Here is a 17,095-nt window from a genome sequence, read left to right on the forward strand (position 1 = left end):
GGCTGCAACCTAAGTTTTGTTTGTGGTCTACAGAGCTGGGATTTACTTCCTTCCCTACTGGTTCGGAAATGTGAGCACACTTCTGAGCTCGCTACGCTTGCAAGTGCCTTATCTGCCCATGCACACCATCTTCTGCACATGCGCAGTGCTCGAACATTATGTTGGGGTGGGTGGGCGGAGCAACCGGCAGCCGCCGCTACCAGTTCATCTGAACTGGAGAGAACTGGCTGAATACTAACTCTGGCCCCTAGTTCTTCAGGCTCAGGTACTGTTCAGATCCTGAGCAATCTGCACTTAGAGTTGCATAGAGATTTCTGCTTCTCCCTACTTTTGATTCTCTAACAACACAAAGGCTGCTTTTACATCAAAAGTTGAGGGTCTCAACTTTCTGACTTCTGCTGCCATATTGCTGGTTTGTTGTTCTGTGGTTAATTTTTTTTTTAAAAAAAAATCTCTCTGAAAATATGAGAGATCAGCTTCATAAGGAGGAAGTGTTCAATCCTCCCTATATAAGTCTTTTTTTTCCAGAATAGATGGCCTTGGTGATCAGAATGAGGTTAGTCAGCAATGTGCACATTTAAGTTTTGGCTGAAGACTCTAGAGAACGTTTTTTTTTCCTTTGCTTAAGCTGGCATTTCAAACTTACTTGCAATTCTACAAGCAGTTTGAATTTGACTTGGTCTCTACAGTCTATTATTGCTCGAGTCCAGCCTGCATACCTCTTATTCAAAAGAGAAGATAGCAAGTTCCGAAGTCACAGACCAAATGGAGAGTAAAATCTGAGTATTATTAAATGCAATTACTTTTATTGCTGCAGCTTTTGCCTTGGCTATGATGTCAATGTTGATGCCACCAATGACTACCTGATAAAGAAACAGAAATGAGAAAACGTTATTAAGCACTCAGTTGGACTTTGATTTGACTTTTACAGCTCTTCCACTTTAAAGTATGAGTTGAACATTCAAATAAGCAGATAAATTGATCCAAGAATGCAGAGCAACTAGCTGCTCGGGGCCTCCCGTTACAAAAAATTACTTTCCTATCAGATCTTATGCTTTTCTATGGCCTATAATCCAGTGAATAGTGCTGGTTGATAGTACAAATATCCATTATCCAAGACATCTACACAGTGAACATTGACCTAAATCAGAGGTGTCATACACAAGGCCCTTGGGGCACACGGGGCCATCCTGAAAACTGTAAGGGGCTGTCCTGCATCCCTTCAGCCCGGTCTACCCAATGCAAAGAGGAAACATTGGGCCAGTGTGGCTTTGGCCCAGTCTATCCAGTGCGAAGAGGAAACATGCCAGCAGTTTGGGCAGTGACATCAAGCTGGCCACGCCCACTCAGTTGGCCACACTTACCCAGTCAACAACGCCCAGTGAATGGCATCAAGCTGGCCACACCCACCCAATCACCACCACCCCGAGGTCAACCACAGCTCTGAGGCAGCCCTCAATGAAATTGAGTTTGATAATCCTGACCTAAATGATTCAGACATTATCTTTCGTGGTAACAATTAGAATGATCCAGCTCAGCCAATCAATCACACACCAGAACTCTTGAAATACAGGATTAAGTACTCACTGGCCTTGGCATACTAGGTGTGTTTTCATTTTGAGACAAGCTGCCTCTCCCACCTTGACCTCTTTGGAGCCTGTTCAGGGCTACAGCAATGCGGCTGCCCACTATGGCATTATTCTTGATCAATGCAATATCTGATACCAATTGATAAAGAAAAATGTAACAAGCCAAGAACTGGAACAGTCAGTAAGGTATGGTAATTAGGATATCAAACATAGAACATTCAGATATTAACTTCCTGGGTAATTGTTACAGGGATAAAAAGAGAAGGAATGTTTCACTTCCATGTAAATCACTTTGCATTCTCAGAGAAAAGATGGGATATTTATGCAGTGAATAATAACCATGAAAGAGAAACATGGACCCAAAACACTCAAAGCCCATCCTGTTGTCTAAAGCTGCTTTATGCTTTCTGGAATGGTCATATAGACATTTTTCATTGAACTTTAAGCATTTTGCAAATAGGAATAACTTATCAATCATGGCTTTCCTGAAGGAGCTATTTGGATTCATGGTTGTCTGTCTCACAGTTGGAGGAACCATGCCTGCTTCCATACTGCCCTCCATTCTTTGCTTTCTGACTGCTTCCCTTGGCTGCCACCCTCAGAACAATTTGAGCTGTTTTGTTCCTCCAACTTAGCAAATTAGCAAAAAGATGTTTTGTGTGCGACTCAGTGACTTTTGAAGGACAGTTCAGGTAGCAATAGCAACAGCACGTAGACTTATATACCGCTTCATAGTGCTTTTACAGCCCGCTCTAAGTGGTTTACAGAGTCAGCATATTGCCTCCAACAATCTGGGTCCTCATTTTATCCACCTCGGAAGGATGGAAGGCTGAGTCAACCTTCCTTCAATCTGAGTCAACCAGCAATATTGCAGAACTCTATATGGATACTACAAGAAGAAACATAAAGTTGCATTTGGGGCGGGGAGGAGTGGTTGAAAAGTTACAGACAATGCTGTGAGGTTAGGAAAGGATACTGGACTTCAGTGACTCTCCACCAGATAACTCATTTACCCTCTGCAGCAAAAAGGGTGTAAGCTCCTTTCCTGTGATCTTTTTCCCCCTGTAAGTGGAGCAACAAGCATAGTCATGCGTGATTGATAGCTAATCCATTGACAGAATTAGATCATTTGCAAAAGAAAAAGAAAAGGAAAAACCCCACCATCAAAATGTTTCTAATTGGGTGGAACCTTGAAGGAAGTTTCCGCAAGGATGATACAATTTTGACGGGAAACACAGTAGGGGATCTGTGATTACATCTGCTCAAACAGTGAAAAGGGTGAATATTGGGGAAAGCAACCTGAACTGGGATCCCAGCATTATTTACCTAGTTCAGGGATCGGCAACCTTAAACACTCAAAGAGCCATTTGGACCCGTTTCCCACAGAAAAGAAAACATTGGGAGCCATAAAACCATTCCATGACTATTTCCTGAGCAGCCACAGAACTAGCATATGTAGTTGAATAAAATGTTCTGTTTTCTTCTGAAATTTTTCTTTTCTTGCATTTATCCATAGTTGACCTAACAGGGGTTGAAAAGCTCAATAAATCGCATGCCGGCAGGTATCACACATTGACGGTTGTGATGCATATTTTGAGCAACAGGGAGCCACAGCAGAGGGATGAAAGAGCCACATGCGGCTCCAGAGCCGCAGATTGCTGACCCCTGACCTGGCTCATTCTGTCCCTGAAGCTGAAATGTTCAATGAATGCAAAACACGAGTATCTCTTCCTTTGAATCATGGCAAGTTTTGAATTGTGTGCAAATGTCCCAGGGAAAAAGATTTAGCTGTCTATCAGCATTATGACCCTAATGTTGTCTTTCAACAACATAGTAAGAGATCTGATTGTACTGTAGACAATCCACTACTTTAACTCCTTAACTGTTGCAGAAGTTGGAAAATATTCCTAGGTGTGTGCAAAGGTAAACACCCAAAAACAATCTTCCATGGAGGCAGTGGTATCCATGGGGGTAGGTGGGGGTATTGAATCTGTAGGATAGATGACACAATGTTGCAATCCAACCCCCTCCCTTTTTGGGACCTTGAATCATAATTCGCCATCGTACAGATTTGCTGTTTAGTTAAAATTTAACATTCCTAGAATTTACATTGCTCTGATGCTGAATATTCAAAGGACCAACCTATACAAAACCACTACAGTATATATATGTAACCTGAAATATCAGAATGATCAAGTCCATGTTACACTTGGGAGGTTGGGTGAGGACAAAATAATGAAAGATACAATGTAAAGGAATCTCATGAGCTTATCCATCAATCAATCAATCAGAATAGTACAAAATGAGTTTCAATCAGAATAGAGGTGGAAGGGACCTTGGAAGACTTCTAGCCCAGCCCCCTACTCAAGCAGAAGACCCAATATGATTTCAGACAAGTGGCTGTCGGTTTCTTCTTAAAAATCTCCAGGGATGAAGCAAGCAAACCTTCTGAAGGCAAACTGTGCCACTGGTTAATTGTCCTCACTGTTAGGAAGTTTCTCCTTGATTCCAGGTTGTTTCTCTCTTTGATTAGTTTCCATCCATTGTTTCTTGTCCTGCCCTCTGGTGCTTTGGCAAATAGATTGACCCAATCTTCTTTGTGGCAGCCTCTCAAATACTGCTATCATGTCCCTCTAGTCCTTCTTTTCTCTAGACTAGCCAAACCCAAATCCTCTAACTGTTCTTCATATGTTTTAGTCGCCAGGCCTTTAATCATCATAGTTGCTCTTCTTTGCTCATCTCAACATCTTTTTTGTAATGTGGTGACCAAAACTGGATGCAGTATTCCAGGTACGGCCTTACTAAGGCTTTATAAAACAGTAATATGCTTGAATAGATTTGAACTGGAGATTTTGCACACCTATTGCAGCGTTGTTAAACTATAATGTAAATTGATCATGTATTAGAAAATAATCTTACTGAGCCTCATCCAAAGCTTGCTGGATTGCTTCTTCAATAAGGTGCCCAGAAGCAGCTTCATGTGTAGGACAGGGAACTGCAATCAGGACTCCACTACCCAGTTTCAAAGTTATTGACCTGGCTGAGAAAAAGAGAGTCATTGTTGGACTATGGCCCTATCTTTGTTAGCAATAGCACTTAGACTTATATACCACTTTACAATGCTTTTACAGCCCTATCTAAGCAGTTTTACAGAGTCAGCCTATTGCCCCCAACAATCTGGGTTCTCATTTTACTGACCTTGGAAGGATGAAAGGCTGAGTCAACCTTGAGCCTGGTGAGATTTGAACTGCCAAATTGCAGGCAGTCAGCAGAAGTATCCTACACTACTGCACTCTAACCACTGCACCACCTCGGCTCTTAAACAATTCAATCAAGTTTTAAACAATTCAATCAATGGTTAATGTTCCATACATGACATATGAAGCCATTCAGAATTATTTGTTGAGATGGGTAACCCTACAAAAGGAATGAATAAACAAAAAAGCAAACAAACATACATGGCACAAAAGCGTCTCACACATAACTCAAGGAACAAAAAGACTGAGATAGATAGATTGAACTGGGGCTGAAGGTGAAGACAACATGGGTCTACCCATTCTGCCTCCATTGTGCTTCACTGTTTCCCACTACTGATTACAACACTTTATAGTGTCACTAAGTCATAGTGATATAAAGCCTATCTTCATAACTGATATATTGGTGATGGTTGGATGCGGCTGTAGATCAATAGTGAACAACAAGTCTCAGCAGAGTCTAAAGAGTACAAAACAAATGTTCTACTCTTGAAAAGTATCCAAAAGTTACAGTTGGTACAAAATGCGGTGTTTACCAGTGTAAGATAGAGTGGATCATAGGATTCTGCACTGAAAAATCTGCAATGGCTACAAATTAATTACCATAAATAATTTAAAGTTCTTGTGTTATATTTTAAAGTCCTAAACTACTCAGGTCTGACCATTATTTTCCTCCCAACCTGTACCTAACCAAGACATAAACATGTCTTATCAGTGTATTTTCCTGTCACGTATTAAATTAAATTGCCTTCATCCTACCTTCTAGGCAACAAATGAGATGGCTTTAAGCTCCTTAGATGTATTGATGTTTTTTTCAATTTTGGCACAAAGGGGAATCTCCAGCATGTATTTCTGTCTCTCTACTTTGGAGAAAAGACAAGTAGTTGCAACAGGTTGAAGTAGGATGGGGATGACCCAGGGGATTAGCAAATTTCATGCTAGTTTTCTACCAAATCAAGCAGCATCTGAGTTCAGTAGAAGAGAAGATCAACTTAATAACTCAAAAGGAATTAGCACAGAAAATTAAAGCGGCCAGACAAAATTACTTTGAACAAGCCAACAAACCTGGACGATGGCTGGCATACAGATTGAAGAATGAAAGAGAAAAAAGGATGGCATATCAATTAAAAGATGATGAGGGAAGAATTCAATACAAAGCAGAAGAAAAGAAGCATATTATTCAGAAATACTTCACAAAACTATACGCGCAAGATAGTATGGAGGAAATCAAAATAAAACATTATTTAAACACAGAAAAGATAACACCAATCTCAAAAGAACAAAGGGAAGTGATAAACAGGCTAATAACGTTAGCCGAAGTGGAATTAGTCCTGAAAAACCAGAAAAATAATAAAACCCCAGGACCAGACAGAATACCGGTGGAGTTATACAAATATAACAAAATAATATTGGAAGAGTGGAAATGTTTAACGATGTTTTAGGAAAAGCCAAGATACCTGAATCATGGACAGAAGCAATAATATCGCTAATCCCAAAAGAAGAAACCAACCTACAAGAAATTCAAAATTGCAGGCCAATCTCATTACTAAACTCCGATTATAAAATATTTGCAGCAATTATGGCAGGAAGAATTAAACAGGTTTTAAATGAATGAATACACCCGGACCAAAACGGATTTTTACCTCACAGACACATTAAAAATAATACGAGATTCATCCTAGACATAATAGAGTATTACGAGGCGCACCCAGAAAAACAAATGGTACTGGTTTTCCTTGATGCACAAAAAGCATTTGACAACGTAATCTGGAAATTTATAATAACACTATTGGACGAGATGAAATTCGGAGAAAAATTTATAAAAATGATAGAAGGATTTTATAACAGTCAGACAGCCAAAGTTCTGATGAATGGAGAACTAACAGAGAAGATCGAAATAAAAAAAGGAGTCAGACAGGGATGCCTTTTATATTAACTTTGGAAATTTTATTAAATGAAATTCAGAAGGACCAGGGAATAAAAGATTTAAGACTCAAAAATGAAGAATATAAGGCCCAAGCCTATGCCGATGACTTAGTATTTGTTCTAGAGGATCCATTAGAATCTAGCCTGAAATTAATTCAAAAATTAGAAGAATATGGCAAAGTGGCAGGACTAAAGATCAATAAAGACAAAACAAAAATGATAACCAAGAACATGACAAAAAAGCAAGAAGAGGAACTGGAAGTAGCAACCAGAATGCAAATAACTAAGAAAATGAAATACTTGGGGATCTGGGTGTCAGCAAAATATTCCACAATTAAAGATGATAATTATAATAAATTAGCGATACAAATAAATAAAGATTTAGAAAATTGGAAAAATATTCAGCTATCACTCATGGGATGTATAGCGACAATTAAAATGAATATTTTACCAAGAATCTTATTCCTGTTGCAAGCCGCACCTATTAATCCGGGTAAACAATTCTTTCAAGAATTAAACAAAATAACCGCTAGGTTCATTTGGCAGGGACGAAAAGTGAGGATTAAACTAAAGTCAATGCAAGACAGCAAGGAGAGGGGAGGTTTAGCATTACCAAATTGGGATTTATACGCATCAGCAGTAACAATAACATGGGTGAAGGATTGGATAGAGCTAAAGAATAAAAGAATTTTGACCTTAGAAGGCCATGATTTGCAAGCAGGCTGGCATACATTCCTATGGGATGATAAAAATAAAATGCACAAATACTATCAAAATCATTTAATTAGAAGAGCGTTATTGCAAAATTGGCTAAAAATAAAAAAAAATCCACTATGTGAAAATCCTGAATTGGCTATCACCGACAGAAAGGACGACCTATCCAAATTTTATAGATTTGAACAAAATGCTAAGAGACAGAGACTTAATTGATAGACAGGGAAATTTAAAAACAATTGAAGAATTGGCAGAACAGAACATGAAAGTTGACTGGCTAACTTACCTCCAAATCAAAACTAAATACAATAATGATACTAAATTATATGACATTGAAACAGAGCCAAACGAATTGGATAAAATTATTCAAAGCTCAGATAGAAATATGATAGGGAGAATATATAAATTCCTCCTGAAGTATAAAATGGAAGAGGAAATTGTGAAAGAACAAATGATAAAATGGGTGCAGAACTTTGGCTATAATATTGAATTAGACAAATGGGAAAAATTTTGGAGAACAAACTTAAAAATGACACTATCAGTTGCATACAAGGAAAACCAGTACAAAATGTTTTACAGATGGCACCTGGCACCAACAAGGTTAGCTAAAATCTTAACAAATACCTCTCCAAAATGTTGGAAATGCGAATCAGTACACGGAACATATTATCATTTATGGTGGACCTGTGAGGAGGCTAAAATTTTTTGGAAAAGGATCAAAAATTGGCTGGAGGCAATAACAGGGGTTAAAATAGAATAGAAACCTGAAGTTTTTTTATTAGGAATAATGTCTGCGAAATACAAAAAAGAAATCCAGTATTTAATACTACATATAATTACGGTGGCAAGGATTGCCTTTGCCCAGAAATGGAAAAACAAATTAACTCCAAGCGAAGATGAAATAATAAGAAAGGTTATGGATTGTGCTGAAATGGATAAACTAACTAAAGAAATCCAGGGAAAAGAAGAATCAGAATTCTACCAGATATGGGATAAATGGTATAGGTGAATGAAGGAAAGAAACAAGAATCAATGAAGGAATATAACAAAACTCAAAAAATAATAGTTATGAGTAAAATAAGAGGGTTAAGAATGGTGAAATCTAAATGAAATACAATAGAAGGGGAAATAATATAAGGTGAGTGGTATCAATTGATAATTGCTATTAGAAAGAACAGGAAGCTCCTGTTTGCATTGTATTGTGTAAATGTGGTGTACGTCTAAGTTTTGTGTGTGTGTATTTTACATGTTTGTAAATAAAAAAAGAAGAGAAGAACCATCTCTAAGAGATTGTCTATCCCATGATAAATCTGACAGATATGAAGAGTACCAGCAGAGACCTTTTAAAAAAAGATGTCACACATAGATTCTTCTTTCTGAAACATGAAGGGAATCCTCTTCTGCATTTCTCTTATGTTAATGAATGCATTCTTTTCAAAGTTGAACTCCCTCCCAACTCATAGATTTGAATGTATTTATTTTCTCATCTTTTTAATTGCATTTATTTGTTAATTGAATCTGTAGTGTTATTTTTTATATTGTGTCTCCTTTAAATCTTATTAATAGCTTTGATTACTTGCCAGACCAGAAGGGTGGAATATAAATCAAATGAAAATAGAAGCCCTGATTGGGACAAGAAGTAGTGAACAGATATGGGGATCTTATAAATTACTTAAAATTGGAATGTACAATGGTATTCTAACCATTGGGTTAGGTTAGGTTAGGTTAGGTTAGGTTAGGTTAGGTTAGGTTAGGTTAGAGGTTAGGCAATTCTCTAACCTCTAATAGGTTAGAGAATTGCAAAGATAAAAGCAGTAGAAGCAAGAGACGTTGATGTCTGTAGAAAGACAACACCTGCTTTGTACAACATGTAGCAACTGAGTGTTCGAAGGCTGCAGTTCAACAGAATCAACATGCTCAACATGTTCTGTTGTACTTAAGATTTCATATAAGAATTTTAATGCTTCAATACTTGTATCAGAAACAAAATGCACATTGAAAAACAGTGAAACAAGAAGTCAATTAGACCCATCTTCAGTGGTGGTGAGCATTAGGTGGGTTTTGCTCAGAGTGGGCCATAGATTGCAATCAACATGTCAACTTCCAATGCAATAGTGTGGTACAGTTAAAAAAAAGTCTTTAAAACTTAATTGTGTCGCATGTACAAATTGGGCCTCGGGAATTGCTGAATAATGGCAGTTGTGGGTATAGGATTCAAAGCCTGTAGAAGGATAGAGCAGAAGACATCAAGGAGAAAGAGAGACAAAACTGTTGAAGATAGAGAGGGGAATTTTGGGATGGCTTTAGTTTGATCCTATGTGTACTAATGTAGAAGAAAACCTTATTGAGGTCAGTGAGCTTTTGACTTCCACTAGGTGTGAAAAGCATTGCAGCTGTTGACAGAGAAATTGAAAAACTTCTCAGCTAAAGTTCCATTCAGATTCCACTCATCCAAGATGCATCTTATTCTACTGACAGCTCACCAATCAGTTGAGCAGCAGCGTTCTCATCCTGCACTTGATATGGTGCTTGGAAGCCACTTTGGTGAGAGAAGAAGGCTGGGAATTCTCTTGATTTTCCAAAGGTGGCCACACAGACACCTTGAGTTTCCTGCAGAGATAAGACAAGAAAGGTGAATTGAAAGGACACAAGGCCATGTAGAAGGAAAAGCTCATACCCAGAGGAGGTTTCTTCTTTTAAAAATTGGATAACTATCTGTTAAGGTAATGATGATTTAATAGCTGACCAGCTGCTGTAAGGCTGTGAACTGAGATGATGCAATGAGAATGAGTCAGCAGGGTTATCACTTTAAGAAGCTGTCTATATAAGAGAGGCCCTGTGAGGGCGGCTCTCTCTTTCCGTGTGTGCTTCTGTGTTATAGTTGAAGATTGATAGATTGCCTGGTTTTGCCTAGTACATGTATGTATGTATATATCAGAGGTGTAATGCTACCGGTTCGCACCGGTTCACACGAACTGGTAGGGACGAATGTCATTGGTTCTGTGAACTAGTAGTAAAAAAAAAGAAGCTTCCAAGGATCACGCGGCTCAGCTATGAGCCGCACAATCATCTGAAGCTTTCCCCCTGCTTTTTAAAGCATTTTTTCCTATTCACTTGAACCAGCAGGAAAAAATACTTTAAAAAGTGGGGGAGGGGGAGCTTCCAATGACCGCATGGACAGCTGTGAGCCATGCAATCGTGGGAACTTTTTTTTCCAGTTTTTGCAGAATTTTTTTACTGCCTATTCACTTGAACGAGTAGTAAAAAAAGCTTTAAAAATGAAAAAAAAGGTTCCCACGATCGCACAGCACAACTGAACCTCCCCCCCTTCTTAAAGCATTTTTTTACTATCGGTTAGGGCAAATAGGTTGTAACAAATGCTTTAATTTTTTTTTAAAAGGTGGCCATGCCCACCCAGTCACATGACACCCCCCCCCACCAAGCCATGCCCACCAAGCCACACCCAGAGAACTGGTGGCAAAAAGTTTTACATATATGTCTTGTAGATAAACCACTGTTTGAAAGAAAAAAGCTCTTTGTACTGTATTTTGCTTCTGGGTTGTCTCAAAATAGTAGTGCTCACTCTGACACAATCTCTTAATGTTGGGATCATTACTTCTATTGCTGCACAACTTTGTTTATTATGGTCTAGAAATTTCAAAAAGGGATATGGTGGCTCAGTGGTTAAGATGCTGAGCATGGAGATCAGAAAGGTTGGCAGTTCGGCAGTTCGAATCCCTAGCACCATGTAATAGAGTGAGCTCCTGTTACTTGTCCCAGAAGTTGTCACAGAAAAAATAACGTACAACATTCCTAGCATTTTAACATATATGTATACTCCAGTTACCAACAGATTACTTCAATCTTTCCTTCAAATGGGCAAAGATCCCACTTCTTAGCATACCAGACCTGACATTTTGAGACATTGAACCAATGATTATTTTGAAATTCTGTAATTTTATAGCTTACTAGATACTCCAGTGTCCTGCCAATATCAAGTACAGACTTTACACCTGCAGAAATTACAGCAACTGGAGTACGACTTAACTCGGTCAGATCAGCACTCACGTCCAAAGCTGAAAAAGATAAAATATCAGTACAAATTATGGAGAACTTCTCATGTATCACCCAATTTCTTTCATGCTTCTCAGGAGAAAAATATTAAAATGCTATAATGAAATAACATATGAAGTTGCCCCAAAGATACTTTTCCAAAACGTAATTCAATTTTCTTTCTTTTTCCTTGAAAACATTTCATTTCTCATCCAAGAAGCTTCTTTCATTCTAACTGAATGATTGGGAATGGAAGGTATCCATTCATCCTTCCATATGAAGTTGCCTTATGCATGTGATGGCGAACCTATAGCATGCATGCCACAGGTGGCACATGGAGACATATTTGGTGGCATGCCAGCTGTCAGCTCCGCCATGCATGCGGACTCCAGCTATCTGATTTTTTGCCCTTCTGGAGGGCAGGGGAGGCCGTTTTCGCCCTCCCCAGCTTCAGAAATGGCTCTGGAGGCTGGGGTGGCCGAAAAATGGCCTCAACAGCCCAACTGGAAGTTCAGGAGTGATCCATTTCCAGCTTCTGGAGGGCCTCGGGGGGGGGGGGTCAGGGGAGGCCATTTTTGCCCTGCTCAGGCTGCAGGAAAGCCTAATTATACTCCATAGAAAAAGAAGAGAGATGTCATGGTCAAAAGATGACACCAACGTTGTTGTGAAGTGGCAAGGGGGAGAGAACAAGAATTGGATTAAGTGATGGCTGCATGACTCCAGGATCAGTTTTTTCCTCAATGCCATCACTCTGTTAAACAACTAATCCCAACAACACTGTCAAATTACCTACTAAGACTGTATTACTATTATTCTTCTCTTCCTTCCTAGTACCTATTTCTTTCCACTTATGACTATAACCATGTTGCTTGTATCTTTAAAATGTATATTGTTTTGTTTCCTAGTATAATTTGATTGCTTATTCGTAACCTATGACTATCACTAAGTGTTGTATCTATGATTCTTGATGAATGTATTCTATTTTACTTTTCTTTATGTACACTGAGAGTATATGCATCAAAGACAAATTCCTTGTGTGTCCAATCACACTTGGCCAATAAAGAATTCTATTCTATTCTATTCTATTCCATTCCATTCCATTCCAATTTCCATTCCTTTTCCCATCCCCATCCCGAACCCCTTCCCTATTCTATTCTATTCTATTCTATTCTATTCTATTCTATTCTATTCTATTCCCCATTTCCATTTCCATTCCATTTCCATTTCCATTTCCATTTCCATTTCCATTTCCTTTTCCCCTTCCCCTTCCCCTTCCCCTTCCCCTTCCCCTTCCCCTATTCTATTCTATTCTATTCTATTCTATTCTATTCTATTCTATTCTATCAAAGTCAGGACAAATAACATAGAGAAAGAAAAACAGAGGAGAAGATGTGGGCATGCTCCAGAATGACAACAGAAAAAATGATATGAAAGCCATTGAGGAAAATTCTATGTTCATTATGGTTACATCAGATTGCACTACTTTTCTCTCAAAGATGATCTAACAGGTCACAGATTCTTAAATGTTAAAAGACGTTAATATAAGATTGAGTTACAATAAACGTTCCAATCTGACTGCTTTGGAAGTTGTACCAGTCACAGAAGTTTATGAAAAGAATTATTCTGAGAGACTAGAAAAGTGCTGTTATTCCAGACATTAAGGATTGGCTTTTGGAAATATGCAATGTACCAGTTTTACTATATTTTCCAACTAATTAGAAAATGAAATAATATATTCTTCTTTGATATAAATAATGTGATTGAAAATTCTAGGAGATATAATTGTAACACACCTAGAAGGCAGTAGAAGAACTAAAATTTGGTTAAAATGGTATTACACAAATGTTTTAAGGTATTTCTATTTTCTAGTCCTGATTCTGGTTCAAAATGCATTGTAGAAAAATCCAAGTGGTTTTGACTCTTCTCTTTCTTGTAACTCTTCTCCTGTGTAAAGTAATTCTGAGCATGAGTAGAACTGACAAGAAAAAATAAATGTCATAAAGACAGTTTCTATTTTCTTCTGACAGACTAGAAAGAAAATAACATGCGGTCCTTCACTTATGACTACAATGGGGCCTCAAATTTTTGGTGTTAAGTCAGACATTTGTTGAATGAGTTTTGCCCCATTTTACTAACTTTCTGGTCACAGTTGTTAATTGAATCACTTTAGTTGATAAGCTAGTAACCCAGTGATTTCTGGGTTCCCTCGTTGATTCTGCTTGTTAGAAGTTTGCAAAAGGTGATCACATGACCCTGGGACACTGCAACTGTCATAAATGAGAATCAATTGTCAAGCATCTGAATTTTGATCATATGACTATGAAGATGCTGCAAAGGTCATAACTGTGAAAAACAGTCATAAGTCACTTTTTTCAATGCCACTGTAATTTTGAATGTTTACTACACAAACTGTTGTGAGTCGGGGACTACCTGCAGAGATGACTGAAATGTTCTATGTATGCCTGTGAGTGTTCCTTTCGTAAGAATTTGGTCGTGACAAAAAAATAATTAATCAGGTTTTATAATTATTCAGCTGCAAGAAATACATTGTTTGGATGGGCATAGTTTAGCACTTAGGTGATTCTATCCTACCAGGAGAAGATTGAAGGAGCATGTGTTTGTTCATGTGTGCTTGAGAAAAAACACAGAAGGAAGTGACCTCAAATTAGCAATTCTTAGACAAACAGCAGGCAGAGAGATAGATGTGGAGGGACACAGGATACATTTTTAAGTGTTATCTATTATGGGTTTTTTAGCAATAGCAATAGCAGTTAGACATATACCACTTCATAGGGCTTTCAGCCCTCTCTAAGCGGTTTACAGAGTCAGCATATTGCCCCCAACAATGAGGTGGGTCCTCATTTTACCCACCTCGGAAGGATGGAAGGCTGAGTCAACCCTGAGCCGGTGAGATTTGAACAGTCGAACTGCAGAACTGCAGTCAGCTGAAATAGCCTGCAATGCTGCATTTAACCACTGCGCCACCTCGGCTCTTTATCAGGAAACTGGTGGAGCAAGGAGACATAGTAATCCAGTAAAGAAAGGAAAATGAGAAAAATTTGGAGCAACTCAATCTAGTTGAATGACAGAATTGCTCTGACAGGCTTTCAAGATTCTGTTACATTACCCTCTTAACAATAAAGATCCTTCCTTACACCAAGAGGTTCTTTTTCCCTGAGTTTGCCATCTTTGCAGGACTTGACATAATTTCTACCTTGTTGTCAAGAGTTGAAAAGAAGGAAAAGAAGGACTAGAAGTGACATGATAGCAGTGTTTCAATATTTAAGGGGTTGTCACAAAGAAGACCATCTATTCGCCAAGGCATCTGATGGTAGAACAAGAAGCAATGGGTGGAAACTAATCAAGGAGAGAAGCAACCTAGAACTAAGGAGAAATTTCCTGACAGTTAAAACAATTAATCAGTGGAATAACTTGCTTCCAGTAGTTGTGGGTGCTCCAACACTGGCAGTTTTTAAGGAAAGATTGGACAACAATTTGATGGTGTAGAGTTTCCCGCTTGAGCAGGGAGTAGGATTAGAATACCTCTAACTTTGTTATTCTATGAAAAAGAGTTGCTGAAAAGTCAGTGAAGCAAAAAGTCCATCAGCAAAATAAGCTACCTCTTCTTGGACTGAGAACGAGTGATCAAATACCCAAGATGCTTGTTCTCTTCTATTCTAAATGGACTGTCAATTTCAGACAGAACAAAAAACTTAAAATGAAGTTCCCCATCTATGGAATGAACAGGGAATTACAGGGATTTTGTGCAATTGCAGGCCGAGTCATAAAACTGATCACTATGGGGCTGATTCCCATTAGAATTTCCATCACCGTAGATTTGCATCTTCATCTCCTTTGCCAATTCCCTACGTGCCTGAAAATAGCAGCTTTTGAAAGATAAATGCATTAATAATAAAATTACTACACTCTTTATATTTAATAAATCTGATACATTGTTTGGTTCTTATGTAGAAATGGACTCCCCCTTCCCACCCATGCTCGGTCAGAAGTCTTTTTTTAGCATCCATTAACTGGAAATCTTTTAAATATTATATGCAAGACTCAGTGAATAAATGCATTACACAGAGAAACTATATTAAATATTTTGAACAAATGAAGTTTATTTCTCTTTATGTATTTACTTTATATCCGTTATTTAGCCAACTGTAGAAGAGAATATATGCTGAAACAGCACGACAACAAATAAGTATTGAGTACCTATTAGGGCTCTGTCAATAGGAGATAACAAAGAGGTAGATGGGTTTTGTAATACAGCATTTGGGAATTGATTTGTAATTAAAATGATGTGTGTCTTACTCTTTTCTCCTCCCCGGTGGACTCCTCCAATTCCTCCAGTTACAAAAACTGGAATTCTTGCTTTGTGTGCCACAATCATGGTTCCGGAAACAGTAGTTCCCCCAGACAATCCCTGTCATGGAACAACCAATAATTATTCAGATTTCATATTTTTCAAATAAGCAATAAGTGATATGTGTGAAAGGTTGAAATGTTTGCAAAGATAAAGTTAAGATGGAAATTTTTAAAATCGTGACTTGTTGAACAATCCATAATGTCTTTCACCTACAATACTAAGCTAAAATATTAGATTCCTATATTATTCTGAAGAGAAAAACATAACAATATGATTTAGTGCAATGTGTGAACTAATCCATTGCCAATTCAGTCTGAAAATTCAGTTAAACCCCAACACGTCTACAGAGATTTTCAGTCATCCAGGTCATATTTGTCATATGATATATAATATAATTATATTAATATAATATAATCTTATATTAAAAGGCAATTGGACTGTTTTTTGAGGAAGAAGTGAAACATCATCTTCTTCCTCAAAAAATAGCCAAGCTCCCTTTAAAAATAAAAAAAATAAAGCACTTTTTAGCCCCAATACTTCGTATTTGCCTTATGGCATTATCTTTGATAACAAGGACCTGCCTTTGTTCCCAAATGTTTTTTCCTAGACATTCAGGCAGCGGTGATAATAAGTAGTGTAGGAGGAATAGCTGAGGAAAAATTACAGGGTGTCATAATAAAGACTTCAAATATTTCAAGAGCTCTTGTACAAATGGCATGTTCTCTGTTGCCTTGGACACTGAGATTAACACTTATAAATAATATTTGGAGAAAAAGCCCTGTCTTGTGAAACATTAGGAGAAACCTCTGAATAGTAAGTACTACTAAGCAGTGAAAAGAACTCCTTCAACGCCAGTGGGATTTAAGATACTGAAAGGGTATCTGAGCCTAACTCTTAAGGTTTTGTGACTCTATGAATTGAAAAGCAAACATGAGGTTACCAGATGTATGGTAACTTCCAAGCACAAATGAAACAAATAGACTAAGAACTAGTTCCTTTTCATACTCACATGGAGTCAAACAGCCATGTGCCTCCTTTTTATAGGCTGGATGAAAATCAGGGTGGCAATGCCAATGTTTCTGACTCCAGTGTGAAAAGCTTGCTCATGGGCTGATTAGATTCCCTAGAAAATGAAGGCACTCTGTGAAAACACTAGGCTGAATGTAAGAAGGATGGAATAGGCTTGG

General features: G+C 38.1%; 1 protein-coding gene across 1 annotated transcript in view; it reads right to left on the reverse strand.

Moving 5' to 3' along the window:
- LOC106557364 (uncharacterized) overlaps nucleotides 1-17,095 on the reverse strand; it is a 49,501-nt gene that overhangs the window by 26,843 nt on the left and 5,563 nt on the right. Inside the window, exons 4-10 of the mRNA XM_087723005.1 lie at nucleotides 15,854-15,965; nucleotides 11,453-11,559; nucleotides 9,967-10,093; nucleotides 4,509-4,629; nucleotides 2,566-2,651; nucleotides 1,588-1,718; nucleotides 804-863 (exon numbers count right to left, since the gene is read on the reverse strand). Of these exons, the coding sequence (XP_087579131.1) occupies nucleotides 804-863; nucleotides 1,588-1,718; nucleotides 2,566-2,651; nucleotides 4,509-4,629; nucleotides 9,967-10,093; nucleotides 11,453-11,559; nucleotides 15,854-15,965 (744 nt within the window). The remainder of the gene's footprint in view (nucleotides 1-803; nucleotides 864-1,587; nucleotides 1,719-2,565; nucleotides 2,652-4,508; nucleotides 4,630-9,966; nucleotides 10,094-11,452; nucleotides 11,560-15,853; nucleotides 15,966-17,095) is intronic.

The sequence above is a fragment of the Thamnophis sirtalis genome, unplaced genomic scaffold, assembly GCF_051295495.1.
Source record: "Thamnophis sirtalis isolate CommonGarterSnake01/CBP01778 unplaced genomic scaffold, rThaSir2_p1.2 scaffold_9, whole genome shotgun sequence".
In the NCBI taxonomy this organism is placed as follows: Eukaryota; Metazoa; Chordata; class Lepidosauria; order Squamata; family Natricidae; genus Thamnophis; species Thamnophis sirtalis.